This window comes from Myotis nattereri (assembly GCF_964212035.1).
Source record: "Myotis nattereri genome assembly, chromosome: 6".
Taxonomy (NCBI): domain Eukaryota; kingdom Metazoa; phylum Chordata; class Mammalia; order Chiroptera; family Vespertilionidae; genus Myotis; species Myotis nattereri.
In genome coordinates this window covers 26,605,355-26,622,398 of record NC_138081.1, presented here as the reverse complement: position 1 = coordinate 26,622,398, position 17,044 = coordinate 26,605,355, and the positions used below count along the sequence as shown (strand labels likewise).

At 39.5% G+C, this 17,044-nt stretch overlaps 1 protein-coding gene across 2 annotated transcripts in view; it reads left to right on the top strand.

Moving 5' to 3' along the window:
* DST (dystonin) overlaps positions 1 to 17,044 on the top strand; it is a gene marked incomplete at its 5' end in the record, with an annotated part of 425,995 nt that overhangs the window by 275,871 nt on the left and 133,080 nt on the right. Inside the window, 4 exons of one of the 2 annotated variants that reach the window (XM_081094138.1) lie at positions 7,059 to 7,187; positions 9,414 to 9,502; positions 10,443 to 10,578; positions 11,640 to 16,949. In XM_081094138.1, coding sequence (XP_080950264.1) covers positions 7,059 to 7,187; positions 9,414 to 9,502; positions 10,443 to 10,578; positions 11,640 to 16,949 — 5,664 coding nt within the window. Of the gene's footprint in view, positions 1 to 658; positions 3,356 to 4,158; positions 6,957 to 7,058; positions 7,188 to 9,413; positions 9,503 to 10,442; positions 10,579 to 11,639; positions 16,950 to 17,044 lie in introns of those variants that run through there. The other variant, XM_081094139.1, reaches the window with a different exon arrangement.

Here is a 17,044-nt window from a genome sequence, read left to right as displayed (position 1 = left end):
ATAAGATGGCAATATAAACAAGTAAAAATTTTGACATTAGAAATGACAAGTTTCTGTATAATTTTCTTCCTTCCTGTATTACATTTTATTTCCTGATTTGGCTCTCTGTCCCAAAGTTCTGTATTTTGTTTCTTTAACCATGAAATAGGGATGTAAACATCATTTTAAATTTCCATTGGGCTAGATATTGAAAACTAAATTCTTGGATGTCACTTGGTTCCTGTGTGTTGTATATTCTTAGCTTGGACTAAGTTGTGAGTGAAAGCAGAAAAGTACTGTTGTGGAACTTTTCAAATTTATTTAACCTCCCTGTACCTCAGTTTCCTCATCTATAGGCCATGTGTTTTGGAAGGTCCCTTCTTGCTATAAAATCTGGAGCTAGCTAATTTTTACAACCAAATTATTTCTGAGAGACCAAATCAAACAAACAAAAAAGGTTTAGAAAACCACAGAAGGGTTTTTGTCTTCTCCTTTTGCTGCCTGCCTGAAGCTTCCTCTCAGAAGAAGGTGGTGGTGGTGATGGTGGTGATGGTGGTGATAGTGCTTGTTCTGCATTTGGGTTTTCCTGTTTCTGTAAGTACTTTTCTGAGCCTTGCTTCAGATTTTTAAAGATAAATGGGAATAAAACAGGTTTGACACTTTTAAACATCTCTCGTAGATGAAGAGGTGTAAGGAGACTTCTGAACATGGGGCCTATTCAGATCTGCTTCAGCGCCAGAAGGCAACCATGATTGAGAATTGCAAACTGACAGGAAAGATAAGTGAGTTGGAGTACATGGTAGCCGAGCTAAAGAAACAAAAGTCCCGAGTAGAGGAAGAACTTCCCAAGGTCAAGGAGGCTGCAGAAAATGAATTGCGAAAGCAGCAGCGAAATGTAGAAGACATTGCTCTGCAGAAAATCAGGGCTGAGAGCGAAGCCAAGCGGTGCCGCAGGGAACTGGAGGCCATTGTGCGGGAGAAGGAGGCAGCGGAGCGGGAGCTGGAGCGCGTGCGGCGGCTGACCCTGGAGGCCGAGGCCAAGAGAGAGGCCGTGGAGGAAAACCTCCGCAATTTCCGGAACCAGTTAGAGGAAAACACCTTCACGAGAAGAACCCTGGAGGATCACCTAAAAAGGAAAGACTCGAGTCTCAGTGACTTGGAGCAACAGAAAAGCAAGTTAATGGAAGAGTTAAGAAGAAAGAGAGACAATGAGGAAGAGCTCCTGAAGCGGATGAAGCAGATGGAGAGAGACCTGATGTCTCAGAAACAGATAGCAGAGAAACAGTTGGAAGAAAAGCAGAAAATTGAGCTGGAAGCAAGGAGAAAGATAACTGAAATCCAGCACTCCTGCCGGGAGAACACGGTGCCCACGTGTGCCGTGACACACGGAGAGCGGGACAGACAGAAAGCAGAGGAGCTCAAGCAGCAGGTGGATGAGCTCATGGCCGCCAATAGAAAGGCCGAGAAAGACATGAGGGAGCTGAAGTATGAACTCAGTGCCCTCCAGCTCGAGAAGACTTCCTCCGAGGAAAAGGCTCGTCTGCTAAAAGAAAAACTAGACGAGACGAATAGTACACTGAAGTGCCTGAAGTTAGAGTTGGAAAGGAAGGACCAGGTAGAGGAAGGGTATTCTCAGCAGCTCAGAGAACTGGGGCGGCAATTGAACCAAACCTCAGATAAAGCCGAAGAAGTCATGCAGGAAGCTAGTGATCTTAAGAAAATAAAGCAGAGCTATGAGGTGGAACTAGAATCTCTTCAGCAGGAAAAAGGGAAACTGCAAAGAGAAGTAGACAGCATCACCAGGACTCATGCAATAACTGAGAGGAATATTCAGCACTTAAAGTCACAGGTGAATTCTTTTCGGGATGAGAAGGAATTCTCTAATGAAAGAATGCAATCATGCCAGAGAAAATCAGATCATCTCAAAGAACAATTTGAGAAAAGCCACGCACAGTTGCTTCAGAATATTAAAGCTGAAAAAGAAAATGATGAAAAAATCCAAAAGCTGAAGGAGGAATTGGAGAAAAGTAATAAGTGTGCAGAAATGCAAAGACAAAAAGTAGACGAGCTGATTAGGCAGAATAATGAAACCAAGTTAGCGATGCAGAGAATTCAGGCGGAATCGACCCATGTGGTTTTAGAGAAACAAGCTATCCAGCAAAGATGTGAAGCACTGAAAATTCAGGCAGATGGTTTTAAAGATCAGCTACGTAACACAAACGAACACTTGCATAAACAGACGAAAACAGAGCAGGATTTCCACAGAAAAATCAAATGCCTAGAAGAAGACCTCGCCAGAAGTCTAAATTTAGTAAATGAGTTTAAGCAAAAGTGTGACCAGCAGAACATCATCATCCAGAATACCGAGAAAGAGGTTAGAAATCTGAACGCTGAGCTGAATGCTTCCAAAGAGGAGAAGCGACTCGGGGAGCAGAAAGTCCAGCTCCAGCAAGCTCAGGTGCAAGAGTTAAATAACAGATTGAAAAGGGTACAAGACGAACTGCACTTAAAGACCATAGAGGAGCAGATGATCCACAGAAAGATGGTCCTGTTTCAGGAAGAATCTGATAAGTTCAAACGTTCGGCAGAGGAGTTTCGGAAAAAGATGGAGAAATTAATGGGCTCCAAAGTTATCACAGAAAATGACATTTCCGGCATCAAGCTCGACTTTGTGTCTCTTCAGCGAGAAAACTGCAGAGCTCAAGAGAATGCTAAGCTCTGTGAAACAAATATTCGAGAACTTGAGAGACAGCTTCAACAATATCGTGAGCATATCCAGCAGGGGCCTAATGTAGAAGCAAATCATTACCAAAAATGTCGGAAACTTGAAGAGGAGCTGGCAGCCCAGAAACGTGAAGTTGAAAACCTGAAGCACAAAATGGATCAGCAGATAAAGGAACATGAGCATCAGTTAGTTTTGCTCCAGTGTGAAATCCAAAAAAAGAGCCCAGCCAAGGACTACAGCTTCAAACCAGATTTTGAGGCAGCAGTGAAGGAATGTCAGCACTCCAGAGACCTCTTCTCTAGGAACTCGGGACAGCATCACCCAACGCCCAGGTCTCCTCTGTTGAGATGGACTCAAGAACCACAGCCGTCGGAAGAGAAGTGGCAACATCGGGTTGTCGAACAAAAGGATCCCCATTTCTGGCCATCAAAGTCCCCGCTGGAGAAAGAGAAAAGCCAGCAGTGTTACTCTGAGTATTTTTCTCAAACAAGCACTGAATTGCAGATAACTTTTGATGACAAAAATCCTATGCCAAGACTATCAGAAATAGAGAAAATAAGAGGTCAAGCTCTGTACAATTCCAGGCCACCTGTGAGATGTCAAGAGGACAAATGTGAAGTGGACCTGGTGAAGCTTTTGGCACCCTTAGAGGTATAATCTGGGTCCTGAGACCTTATCAGCTACCTGTGTTAAGTTTCCTCTCTTCTTTCCTTTCCCTGCTAGACTAGATTTTTTAAAATAACGATAAATGTGCTTGGCTTTTTGTTGTTCTGATAGGAAATAATGCTATCATTTTCTAGCGATTTACTGCATCTTTACTACAAATTATTAATCTTTCATTTTTAAATGTGTGAAATTAAACACATGAATGTCATGGTTATATGCTATATCTATGGGATTATATTCTAAAATATATGCCCATAAGAAAGCTAGAAAAACCAAGCAATTAATTTTAATTTCTAACATGTTCTCTGGAAAAATTTCATCTTAGTCTTTTTCCCTCCTCTTTTATTAAATTGAATTTATTGGGGTGACATTGGTTAATAAAATTGTGCAGGTTTTAGGTGTATAATTCTATAATACATCATCTAGATATTGTATTGTGTTTTCCAAACCCCAAGTCAAGTCTCCTTCCATCACCATTTATCCCCCCCTTTATCCTCTTCTAACTCCTCCCACCCCCTTCCCCTTTGGTAATTACCATAGTACTGTTGTCTATGAGTTTGTTTGTTTTCTTAATCCCTTCACCTTCATACCTTTTTGATACCTTAATTGTCATCTAAAGTAAGCTTCAGACTTTCAAAATATATTACTTATTCCTGAATCATCTTTAGTTTGAAATTTTTCTTCTCTTTAGTTAACTCATCTTTATTTTTCTAGGAATTATATTTGGATTGAGTAAAGTGACAGTGTTCTTTAGATGACTTTTAACGACTTATAAATTCCTGTTACAGATAGCTAAGAACAAGCAGTATGATTTGCGTACAGAAGTCACAACATTAAAACAAGAAAAGAGCCCCGGTTCCAGTACTGAAGGATGGATGTTTGGACTCAAGAGAGGAGATTTTCTTAAGAAAGGCTTAGAACCAGAGACCTTCCAGAACGTTGATGGCGACCATTCATGTTCGGTTAGGGATGATGAATTTACATTCCAAGGGCTCCGGCACACTGTGACTGCCAGGCAGTTGGTTGAGGCTAAGCTTCTGGACATGAAAACAGTTGAGCAGCTGCGACTTGGTCTTAAGACTGTTGAAGACGTTCAGAAAACTCTTAGCAAGTTTTTGACGAAAGCCACCTCGATTGCAGGGCTTTATCTAGAATCCACAAAAGAAAAGATTTCATTTGCCTCAGCAGCCAAGAAAATCATAATAGACAAAATGATGGCTTTAGCATTTTTAGAAGCACAGGCTGCCACAGGTTTTATAATTGATCCCATTTCAGGTCAGACGTATTCTGTCGAAGATGCAATCCTTAAAGGAGTTATTGACTCCGAATTCAAACTTAGGCTCCTTGAGGCAGAGAAGGCAGCCCTGGGATATTCATATAATTCTAAGACGTTGTCAGTGTTTCAAGCGATGGAAAATAGAGTGCTTGACAGACAAAAAGGTAAACATATCTTGGAGGCCCAGATTGCCAGCGGGGGCATCATTGACCCAGTAAGAGGAGTGCGTGTCTCACCAGAAATTGCTCTGCAGCAAGGCTTGTTAAACAATGCCATCCTACAGTTCTTACACGAGCCATCCAGCAACACACGAGTTTTTCCTAATCCCAATAACAAGCAAGCTCTGTATTATTCAGAATTACTGCAGATGTGTGTATTTGATGTAGATTGCCAATGCCTTCTGTTTCCATTTGGGGAGAGGAACATTTCCAATCTCAATGTAGCAAAAACTCATAGGATTTCTGTAGTGGATATCAAGACAGGAGCAGAACTGACTGCATATGAGGCTTTCCAGAGAAACCTAATAGAAAAAAGTACATATCTTGAGCTCTCAGGGCAGCAGTACCAGTGGAGGGAAGCCACGTTTTTTGAATCCTATGGGAATCCTTCTCATATGCTGGCTGATGCTAAAACAGGATTACAGTTCAATATTAACGAGGCTGTGGAACAGGGAACCCTTGACAAAGCCTTGGTCAAAAAGTATCAGGAAGGCCTCATCACACTCACAGAGCTTGCTGATTCTTTGCTGAGCCGGTTAGTTCCCAAGAAGGATTTGCATAGTCCTATTGCAGGGTATTGGCTGACGTCTAGTGGAGAGAGGATCTCTGTCCTAAAGGCCTCTCGTAGAAATTTGATTGATCGGATTACGGCCCTCAGATGCCTTGAAGCCCAAGTCAGCACAGGGGGGATAATTGATCCTCTTACTGGCAAAAGGTACCGGGTGGGTGAAGCTTTGCATAGAGGCCTAGTTGATGAGGGGTTTGCCCAGCAGCTGCGACAGTGTGAATTAGTCATCACAGGGATTAGCCATCCTGTCACGAACAAAGCGATGTCAGTGGTGGACGCTGTGAATGCAAATATCATCAGTAAGGAAATGGGAATCCGATGTTTGGAGTTTCAGTACTTGACTGGGGGGTTGATAGAGCCACAGGGTCACTCCCGGTTGTCAATCGAAGAGGCTCTCCAAGTAGGTATTATCGATGTCTTCCTTGCCACAAACCTCAAAGATCAAAAGTCGTATGTCAGAAATATAATATGTCCCCAAACAAAAAGAAAGTTGACATATAAAGAAGCATTAGAAAAGGCTGATTTTGATTTCCACACAGGACTTAAACTCTTAGAAGTATCTGAACCCTTGATGACAGGGATTTCTAGCCTCTATTATTCGTCACAATAGAACATGTTGAAATAACTTTGCATAGGAGTGATGCAGTCCAGTTTATGTGATCTGCCCAGAGCATGATTAAATCCGTTAAATATACAGTCTAGTAATTATGTCACATACTCAAAACAACATTTATTTCTGAAGGGCTGGAAATAGCTGACGGTTCAGAAGAGAGACTAAAATTGAAAATCACAAAAGATGTATTGCTCTCAAAAATGGTTTCATTTAACTTTGAGATGAGTTTTTTCAGTCTTGCCCACACTGAAAATAAAAGTATTTTGCCTAGAATACAGCATAAGCTTGAAATCCAACCAGTTCAGAGCATCCTTTCCTCAGAACTGCATCACTGAATGGATCCAGCCGATGATCCATTGAAGGATCCCGCACACTCCCTGGAAGAGCTCTCCAGAAAGCACTGTGGAACCAAAGGGAGAGATGTACATTCTTCCCCAACATCCCTGTAGTGATAGTGTTTCAGATGGCCTTGAAAAATGAAAAAGTGTTTAGCTTTTCTGTATGTAGTAGCCTTCTTTACATATTAAACATTTACCACAATTTCCCATTTCTCGTTAGACTCTGTGATGACTGGATTGTGTGTTGGAAGAGACTTTTCTTCATTTTATGTGTTTTCCAAATGTGTGTACACATTCTCTGTCTTTCGGCTTTCTGTTGTTTCCTACTTTTCTGCCAAGACAATTGTGTTTGTACTGCTAATGCAAAGGCAACCACTCAGAGGTCTTCTAGTGCTTCATGAATAAAATCAAGTTTTTAAGTTTGTCGTATTGAGAGACCAGCTGGGAGGGTAGACTGAGCATTGAAGAATGTCACAGCTTCCTTTGCTGCCATAAACATTTTGGAAGTACATCTGCTATGTGACGTGATAAGCGTGGTTAAGTGAATGAATAAAAGGTCTCAGTAACCTGAGTGTGATGAAAACACATTTTTACACTTGTTTTCTATGGAGAGATGAGTTTCATAGCTCGGTCATTTACTGCAATATATCTTTTCTTACTACTCACACCTGCCAGAAGTCACTGGAAGAAGAAAAAAAAGAGCATGTTGAAAAAGCCAAAGAATTACAGAAATGGGTGTCAAATATCAGCAAGATGTTGAGAGATGGAGAGAAGGCTGGGAAATCTCCCTTCTCTAAGCAAAAGGTATTCTCTGAGGTCCTGGTTAATAATAATAATAGTGGGTAGAATTTACTGACATGACAGTCCACCTAAAGAATGTGTAATTCTTTACACCCCCACACGCCCCCCCATTTTTATAGGTATTTATAATGAGGACCAGATAGGTTAAGTAACTTGCCCATTGAATCACAGTATGAGGCAGGCAGAAGAAGGTGTTTCTGATTCCAGAGCCTGAACTATATATATTAGTCTTATTAGTAGTAAACGGATATGTTGTGCTGCTTTTCCTAATGGTTAGACCTGCTTCTTGATGACTGTGATGAGAATTGCCAAAGAGCAGCAGAGGCATCCTGTTTTGTGCCCAGAGTAAATCCAGGCCCTCCGTATCACAAATGTAGGCTGTCTCATTCTTAACATATGTAAACAAAGCTTCACGAATTACAAAACAGAGAATTACAAAAATACAAACTAGGATATTCACCTTTTTGAGGTTTGAGTTTAGTTGTGCCTTTCTGGACCTTTTTTTTGTTTTATGAAGAAGTGTTCTCCCATCAATCACTGGAAATTCTAGATTCTTTCCCTTACCTAAATGAATTCTTTAGTTCTGTGGGCTATTTTCTGTACCCCAACTACTTGGCATTAGCAGGGTAGCTCCAGCTTCTGAGGTGCTAGTGCTCCATGGTGTCCATGGGACTGCCTCCACTTGAAGCTCTCAGGGCATTGGTCGTTAAGGTGTAAATTTCAGCATTGCTGCTGCTGGTGGTGACAGCACCGGAACTGCAGCTGTGTTTTTGAAATATGTCTGCTAAATTAAGCATCACTTTTTTTAAAAAAAAAAAATCCTGTCCTACCCTGCCCCTGCCTGATGTTTGGAAACTTTAGGGGCTGTTAGCTATCATTAGTGTTCCCCGCTAGCTCCGCATCAGTACTCGTCATCAGCTGACATTGTTGACATAAGTGAGCAGGGGAAAGTTCAGTGTCTTGTCTAATTATCCCTACGGCCTGAGGCAGATGTACTTTATCCGGGGCTCCCCCTTGAAGTTTTCAAGTCTGTGTATATACTTTGATTATTCAATGAAATAAAGCCATTTTCGCTCATAGTCTTGCTATTATATTTCATATGGTGTGGAAGGAATAAGAAGCTGGAAAGCAACTACATTAGATGTTTTAAATGCAAAACCTTCAAAATAATATGCATATATTTAGTTTAAAATGTCTTTTCTTCCCCTCTTGTCAAATAGGAAAAGAACTAAAATAGGGACAAGAGCTTAGCAAAAATGTCTTAGGACAATAGTTTCTTTTGAGAAATGTGGATTATAAACCATTGGTATTTTCACATTCTGTAGTTTTCAATTCTCCAAAATTTTACTAGGCCTGTTTTAGACCTACTGGACATAAAAGGTAGACACATACTTTTTTTTTAAATGCAGACTGTGGCCTAAATTATAAATCTCTAATAACACTTGATAAAAGAATTTAAGGCAATTTGATGTGAATAATAAATGTCTTTCAAAATATCAATATGGCCCCATAATTACCTGTAACCATGAAAAATAGACTTGCAATTGATTGTAAGTCAAATACATCAAGGGGAATGAGACCTTTTCATTGGTCCATCCTTCTCATTTCTGCTCATTTAAAAGAATGGCAATTCATTTCTGATATTAGGTATTCAGAAATGATACACTAGAAATTAGGAGAAAGTGTTGCTTATTATCCTCAGAGAGATCAATTTTATGGCTCTGACCATCACAGGCAACTTTCTCAAGTGAAAGTCTTAGCAATAAAAAGTATTTACTCTTGGTGTGCAGACATACAGATTAAACTGTCACGATAATTTTTTTCAAAAGGAGCATGGTATCCAGGCGTGTGGGGGAAGGAAGATACTCGTTGGGAGTAGTGTTCTTCATTCATGTATGTTTTGGGCACAAGGAACACATTGAGCTGGCGCTGAACCTCTGTGATAAGGCAACCTGATTTATGGTTGCATGGGACAAATGCAGAAACCATATACTGCTATATTATTATTTCCTTATGAAATAAGAAGGCTTTTCTTAATTATGCATTCTAAGTATAAAGCACCCCTCTTATCCAGGCCCATAGACTGATAATAAGTAATGAGTTATTGACTTGGGTCCCTCAGAAAATAGACATCATTTGGGTCTTGAGGAGACTTGAGTCATTTTTAAAAATTACTGTTGGTTAGTCTCTATGAGGGCAGAATATGAATGCATTTTCATTACCTTGCAGATTTCCAGTGAAGAAATACTAACCAAGAAGGAACAATTATCGGAGGCACTTCAAACCATGCAGATATTTTTGGCTAAACATGGAGACAAGTATGTTGGTTTTCATGAACCTTTTTTTGATGTAGGAAAGTGGTCTGAAAAACGTTAGGCAAATAGAAGATGGTAAATTTTAGCTGAGATTTTAAAAATGAAACTCAATCTCAAATTTACTTAGTAATGTAGTTTACTAAGAAATTATAAATTTACATGAGATTATACATTTAGCAATTTAAGTAATTGACATTTTTAGTCACTTTAACCTGTCTTTACCCATAGCCTGAAAGGTACTTATTATCCCCATATATTATTGTTAAGAAAACAAGTTCAGAGAGGTTAAGGATCAGTAGCTAGTGAGTTGTGAAGACTCCAAACCAAGTCCTAATATAAGTAGTCCTGTCTGAGACTTACCTTTTGGAAAATGTGTGTAAATAAATTCTCCATGTTCTTAACTGAGACCTGTGGCAACCTGATTTCTCATGTTTTGGTCCTACTTTTTGCAACAAGGCATATCATATATTTCAGCTCATGCCTCAAACAGGGAAGGAATCTACCCTTTTCTTAAACCCATTTCGACCGACCACTTTAAGATTATTCCAGAATGATTTTATATTGTACCTTAGAGAATAATGTCATTTTCTCTTTACCCATCCTTCAGCTTCAACAAGTTTCGTCTTATTGTCCCTTTCCCACGTTGGGACTAACAATACTAATGTTCCTTGTGTATATGCTAGAGAGGTGCTAATATATTAATTCGTACCCTTTCCTTCAGTCCCCATTTTTAGGCAACAGACGGATTCCTAGATGTGTTTAGCACCACCCTTAATTTCCATATGCAGTCATTCTAAGACCTGATCAGTCTGTATATGAGATAGTTTATTTTATGATTGTATATTTATTTAGAAAAGTACTTTATAAAATCATCGAGCCTAATATATCATCTTTATTGCTTGAGGACTTGCACTCTTCATTTCATACTTTCTGGTTATTTTAGATTGACAGATGAAGAAAGAAATGAACTGGAAAAACAAATGAAAACTCTCCAAGAAAGTTATAATTTATTCTTTAGTGACTCTCTGAAACAACTACAAGAATCACAAACCACTGGAGATGTAAAGGTAGAGGAGAAGGTAATGTTATTAAAACATGAAGCTATTTCAAGGTTCTTAGTTTTACTGCATGATTCTAGAAATGTCAATGGTAAAGAAATGACGTTGAAATGTGTACATGGCAAAACACGGAGTTCATGTAAGTGTTTGGAGATTTCAGTGTTATTAATTGCAATCTTACACTTGCTGTCATCAGTTTATGTGACATCTTAATCTGCGCCTTGCATGATAAAAGGAAAGAATCATTCATTTTTCTAACTCTTCTCTTTAGAAGCCATTCTTCTGCTGCATTAGGTATTTTGCTATATGAATATAATGTTATAAAACAGCTTCTGAGTCATGTCTAAAGGTGACGTTGAAGTATCATGGGATTTGTTTGATTTTTAGAGATATCCATAAGATTTATTTGAATAACATTGGAACATATTTATAATGAAGATATCCTAGCATCTTCTTAAAATCTAACAGAAATCACTTAAAATTTGGCCTCTCCTTAAGATTTTAAAACTTCACAATACATATTCACAATATTCAGGATTCAAAAAGTTATCTCTGTATTCAATTCCCTTACTCCCTGGAGTACTTTACACACTATTTTTTATATTTTTGGGTTATGTAACAGTTTTTCTCGTTCATTATTTTTTACTAGAAAGAAGTTTGTATGCTGTAAACATCAATAGCATGGGGTTTGGTATTCTCTTTCCTGTTAGTAAACTAATCTCACCCAATTGCAGAAAGCATGGTTTGCCTTCTAGGTACGTGTTCTGTTTTCTCACTGTCGTCATTTACTCTGTTGTGTCTTCACTAACCTTGTTAATGTACACAATATTAAGTTTTCAATTCACAGATGCATGTTGTTTTCAAAGCTTTTATCATATCCTGTGCTGTTGAATAGATCACTGACATAGATCACTTGTGCATTTGAGCTGCCTAACATTCACAGCATTGCCACGCCTTGGTAAGTAGAGGATTTTTATGTTGAAGTGTATTATTTATTTTTTTAAAATGCATATGAAGTTTTGTGAAACCCTGCCTGCCCTTGAATCACAGACTGATCTGAGAATTTTGTGTTTTCCTTTCAGCTGGATAAAGTGATTGCAGGCACCATTGACCAGACAGCTGGAGAAGTCCTTTCCGTCTTTCAGGCTGTTTTAAAAGGCCTTATCGACTATGACACCGGAATAAGGTTGCTTGAGACACAGCTAATGATTTCCGGTCTAATTTCACCAGAATCAAGGCAATGCTTTGACCTCAGAGGTGCCAAAAGTCAAGGCCTCATTGATGAACAAGTTCTGTGCCAACTCAAAGAACTGGATCAAGCAAAGGAGATTATTTCTGCTGTGCCTTCCACCACAGTTCCAGTGCTGGACGCTCTGGCTCAAGGCGTGATATCAGAGTCCATGGCCATCAGAGTTCTTGAGATACTGCTGTCCACAGGCTCCCTAGTCATTCCAGCCACAGGGGAGCAGTTGACCCTCCAGAAGGCTTTCCAACAGAACATGGTTTCCTCAGCATTATTTTCTAAAGTCTTGGAAAGGCAAAAGATGTGCAATGATCTTATCGATCCATGTACCTCTGAGAAGGTGTCTTTAGTAGATATTATGGAAAGAAGTATTTTACAGGAAAACACTGGGTTGCGGCTTCTACCTGTGAGGCCACAAGAAGGAGGCAGAATAACTTTAAAATGTGGAAGGAGCATTAGCATTTTAAGGGCAGCTCATGAAGGTCTCATAGACCGTGAAACCATGTTTCGGTTGTTAGGTGCACAGCTTTTTTCTGGAGGCCTGATCAATTGCAACTCTGGTGAAAGAATGACTGTTGAAGAAGCTGTGGCAGATGGGGTGATTGACAGAGATACTGCTAACAGCATTCTAACATACCAGGTTCAAACAGGGGGGATCATCCACTCAAACCCTGCCAAACGTTTAACTGTAGATGAAGCAGTCCAGTGTGATTTAATAACTTCGAGCAGTGCTCTTTTGGTCCTCGAGGCTCAGCGAGGCTACGTTGGACTCATTTGGCCTCACTCTGGTGAAATATTTCCCGCATCTTCTTCCCTGCAGCAGAAGTTGATTACAAATGAATTGGCATACAAAATCCTGAATGGTAGGCAGAAAATAGCTGCTCTTTATATTCCAGAAACTTCCCAAGTCATCGGTTTAGATGTGGCGCAGCAGTTAGGAATTATAGATAATAACACAACATTGATTTTAAAAAGTATAATCCTTCCCGATAAAATGCCAGATTTGGGAGATTTAGAAGCCTGTAAGAATGCCAGAAGATGGCTCTCTTTTTGTAAATTCCAACCGTCTATAGTCCATGATTACAGGCAAGAAGAAGATAGTTTTGATGGAGAAGAGCCAGTGGCAACTCAGAGTTCAGAACAGACTAAAAAAATGTTCCTGTCTTACTTGATGATTAATAGCTACATGGATGCAAACACAGGGCAGAGGCTGTTGCTGTATGATGGAGACTTGAATGAGGCTGTTGGTATGCTACTAGAAGGCTGTAGTACAGAATTTGATGAGGATACACCCATAAAAGAATGTATTGATGCCTTAAGACTCCCTGGCGTATTTCTGAATAATGCCCCAAGTAAAGAAATGGATGAAAGTATAACTTCACCAAGTAGTTTTGACAAATGCCATTGCGGAGAACCTAAACCTAAAGAAATTCCTGAAAATAGAAAGCATGCCTTAGAAGAAGAGTTTAATGAAATGGGAACTAATGTTCTCAGTGAATTTTGTCAGTCGGAAAACCTGATACATATAATGGTAGCAGATCATAAAGTTAAGAATTCATCTAGTGTGAACGTTCTCAATTCTGCATCCTATTTTACACAGCCTGGACTTGCAGACTCTGAAAATATACCTAAAAACTGTGAAAGTCAAAGTCAAGTTGAAAAAAATGAACATGCAGCTGAATGTAGTCATTCTAAAAATATGCAAAACCTTGAAAGTGATTTGACAACAAATCCCATAGTGAAATCAAAAACTAGTAACATCTGTAACTTGAAAGAAACAGAGACTGAAGGTAATATAGACAAGGAGTCACCTGTCTTTGACTATTCCCCCAGGCTGAGTGCCTTATTAAGTCATGATAAATTGAGGAATGATTGGGGAAGTTTTAATGATTTACACACCGCAGAGAACAATGGAAATAAATGGGAAGCCTCTACAGTGCCATCCCATGACCAGTCCACATTATTGGGTCCAAGAATGGGAGAAAAACCTCAAGACCATTTTCTAGGAATCGCAGCTATTAACATTAGTTTGAAGGAAGAACACTGTGGACAAAAATCTTTAAATACTGCTCATAGTGATCCTCAGGTACAATATCACAATGACAAAGCTATTTCAGATACTAGTGGGGAAGATGAAAAAATACATGCTGCTTCTCAACAGAAACCTGAAGACATGCAAAATGAGTCCACAGTGGAGGAGTACTCCTGTGCCGTAACACCAACAGGTGACCCTGATAATGCCAGTGCATCTCATGTTTATGGGACATCATCGCTTGAAGAAACTGCTGGTGCTGGTGACTATGAAATGTCACTACTGGATGATCAGCAGAGGGACACCGAAACAGACACTGATAGTGACGATGATTTTTATGACACTCCCTTGTTTGAAGACGATGACCATGATTCTCTGCTTCTTGAAAGTGATGATTGTGATTGTCTGCAACCCGAGGACTATGACACACTGCAAGAGGAAAATGATGGGGCTGTCTGTCCTGGCAATGTTTTTTATGATGTTCCCAGAGAGGATGAAAAGCCTATGGTGATTCAGGGGGGACTAGTTGATAGCTTAAGAGTGAGGGGGAAAGCCCAGTCTTTTCAGGATTGTCTCATAGGTATAGAGAAAGCTGAATTAGATTCTGATGAAAGAATACCTTTAAATTCAGTCGGCTCATCTAGGATCAACGAACAGTTGTTGGAAACTGAATCAGAAAGGGAAAGTACAGATAATCTAGAAGGTGATGAGTCTGACTTATTGATTGATTCTGAAATAGTAGGAAGGAAAGATAGCTTCAGTGCTTCATTAAAGTTTGATGACACTGGCTGTTGGGGAGGGAGAAAAGAAGAAGGGTATGTAACTGGACAAGAATTGAAATCTGATACTGATCATTTTGATTCTATGCAATATGAAGAAAGTTATGGGGATTATTTGTGTGACAGTAATAGTCAAGATGATGATGATGATGATGATGATGTCGATGAAGAAGAAGGAGTGGGAGATGAGAAGGAAAAGACCATGTACCAAGATGTGGCTGATGGTATGGATATCCAATTGTGTGCTGCCACTATGAAAGAAAGGGAAAACAGCCATGAAAATCAAAGTATTAATGAAATGATTCTCCTGAGTAAAAAGCAAAATTATAGTTCTCTAGAAAAACAGCAAAGTGTAAATGTTTTACAGCGAGAACCAAGTAGTAAAAGTAGCTTAGTTACTGAAAGAGGCAACCTTCCAGAATATACAAGTGAGGTGGTTGGAAGAAGCAAAGAAAATCTGTTGAGTCCTGAGATGGCCGTTAAGGACATATTGCTGCCTACCGTTAAAGACACTGAATCAGAACCCACCTTTGGCCCTGGAGGTATTTTACATAACACTGATATTCGTTCAACTTCTGATCGAATCATTGGCTCTGAGACTGTTTTAATAGGAAAACCTGCTGAGGAAAGCCATTTGTCATCTGTGGACTCTGTAACTGATAAAGATCATCAAGGAAATGGAAGAGATGTAATGAAAAAGAGAGATGACAAAAGCAATATACTAACAGAAGATGAAACATCAATTCATAAAATGTTCCCAGGTAAAGGAGAAGGGCTTATGGACGGTCAAGTAGAAGATAATAAACATCTCAAACTTTTGTCTAGTAAAAGTACAAGGGAGAGTCTTGATTTAGTTACTCAGTTTCCGTTTCCACAGATCACAACCAATGAAGGACATAATCATAAAGGAAGCCTTAAAAAAACAACTGTAGCTCTTAAAGATGAACCAAAGAATCTACAAACAATTGTGAGTCAAAGTCCTGTTTCATTTGGGAATCTTGAAGAAATATTTGACTCATCAGCTTCCAAAGTGATCAGTGACATTACTTCAGACGTATTGTCTGAAGGGAATACAAAGACTGAGAATGAATCACTCACTGATGGACCTGAGAAAGAACTTGATCTGTTTACGTATTTAAAACATTGTGCAAAAGATGTAAAGGCAAAAGATGTATTGAAGCCACATGAGGATATCCCAAGTGGTACTCTAATAGCTTCCCCTCCCATGAAAGAACACTTAGAGTTAGGAGTTGATAATGCAAAAGAGAAAGCAACCCTGACTCAAGAAGACTCACCTCTAAATGAGATGGCTCAACAGAATGACCTTTGTACTAAAGAATGTACCTCAGAAGGAGGAGCGGAAATGCCTCAGTTCACACCAGAAAGAAAGGAAAGCACACTTTCGATCTTACCTCTGAGAAATGTGGAAGGCCTTGGAATAGGAACTGGTAACTCCAGTAACACTTTAAGCAGAGACTGCACATTCTCAGAAATGAACCATGAGAAAGAAATCAAGCAACAGCCACGAGAAGAACAAGCCTTGTCTCCAGGATTTCAAGAAAAAGAGGTTCAGACCCCTGAATTATGTCAGGCATTTGTTGAGGATGTCAAGGACATCTTAAAAAGTAGGTTGAAAGAAGGTCATATGAATTCTCAAGAGGTTGGAGAACCTTCAGCTTGCGAAGATACTGAAATGTTAATTCAAAGCTTAATTAAAAGGGTTAGCACATCACAGTTGGTAAATGATGCAGCTAGTGTGCCCAGCGACGACTCTAAGATCAGTGACTGTACTGGAATTTCCCTCATGAATAACTCACCAGAACTAAGAGCAGAGAGTAGAGATGATCCGTTCTGTATTGCAAATCTTCAGTCTGAGCTTCTCCTTGATATACTTAAGCAAAATCAGGATAGCCAGAAAATTAGAGGAGCATTTGAATTGATAAAAGAATTAACGCAGATGGAGTATGATCTAGAGAAAAGAGGTATGACATCTAAGGTAGTTCCACTGCAGCTTGAAAATATTTTCTATAAGCTGCTTGCCGATGGCTACTCAGACAAAGCAGAACAGGTTGGAAACTTGAATCAAAAATCATCTACTACTTTTGAGATGGTGCATGAAAAACCACACATTGTTGATGATCATAAAAGCAAAGAAGGAAACCACAGTTCCCTTAATTTACAGAATATAAAAGAAATTGGACCAGAAAACTCTACTGTACGTGCATCAGCCTTGTCAAGAGATGAGAAGCTGGAGGAACAATGCAGTGATTTCCCAGACCATCTGGAATGTATTTCAGGGTCAAAAGACATGACTTCTGGAGATAGCTCAATGGAACAAGTAAGTTGACTTTACATTTCATATGGAAGTGGCTGCATGAAACATTTGGGAGTCATCCCATACATTTTGTTTGCTCTAAAAACCTGCATAGAGGC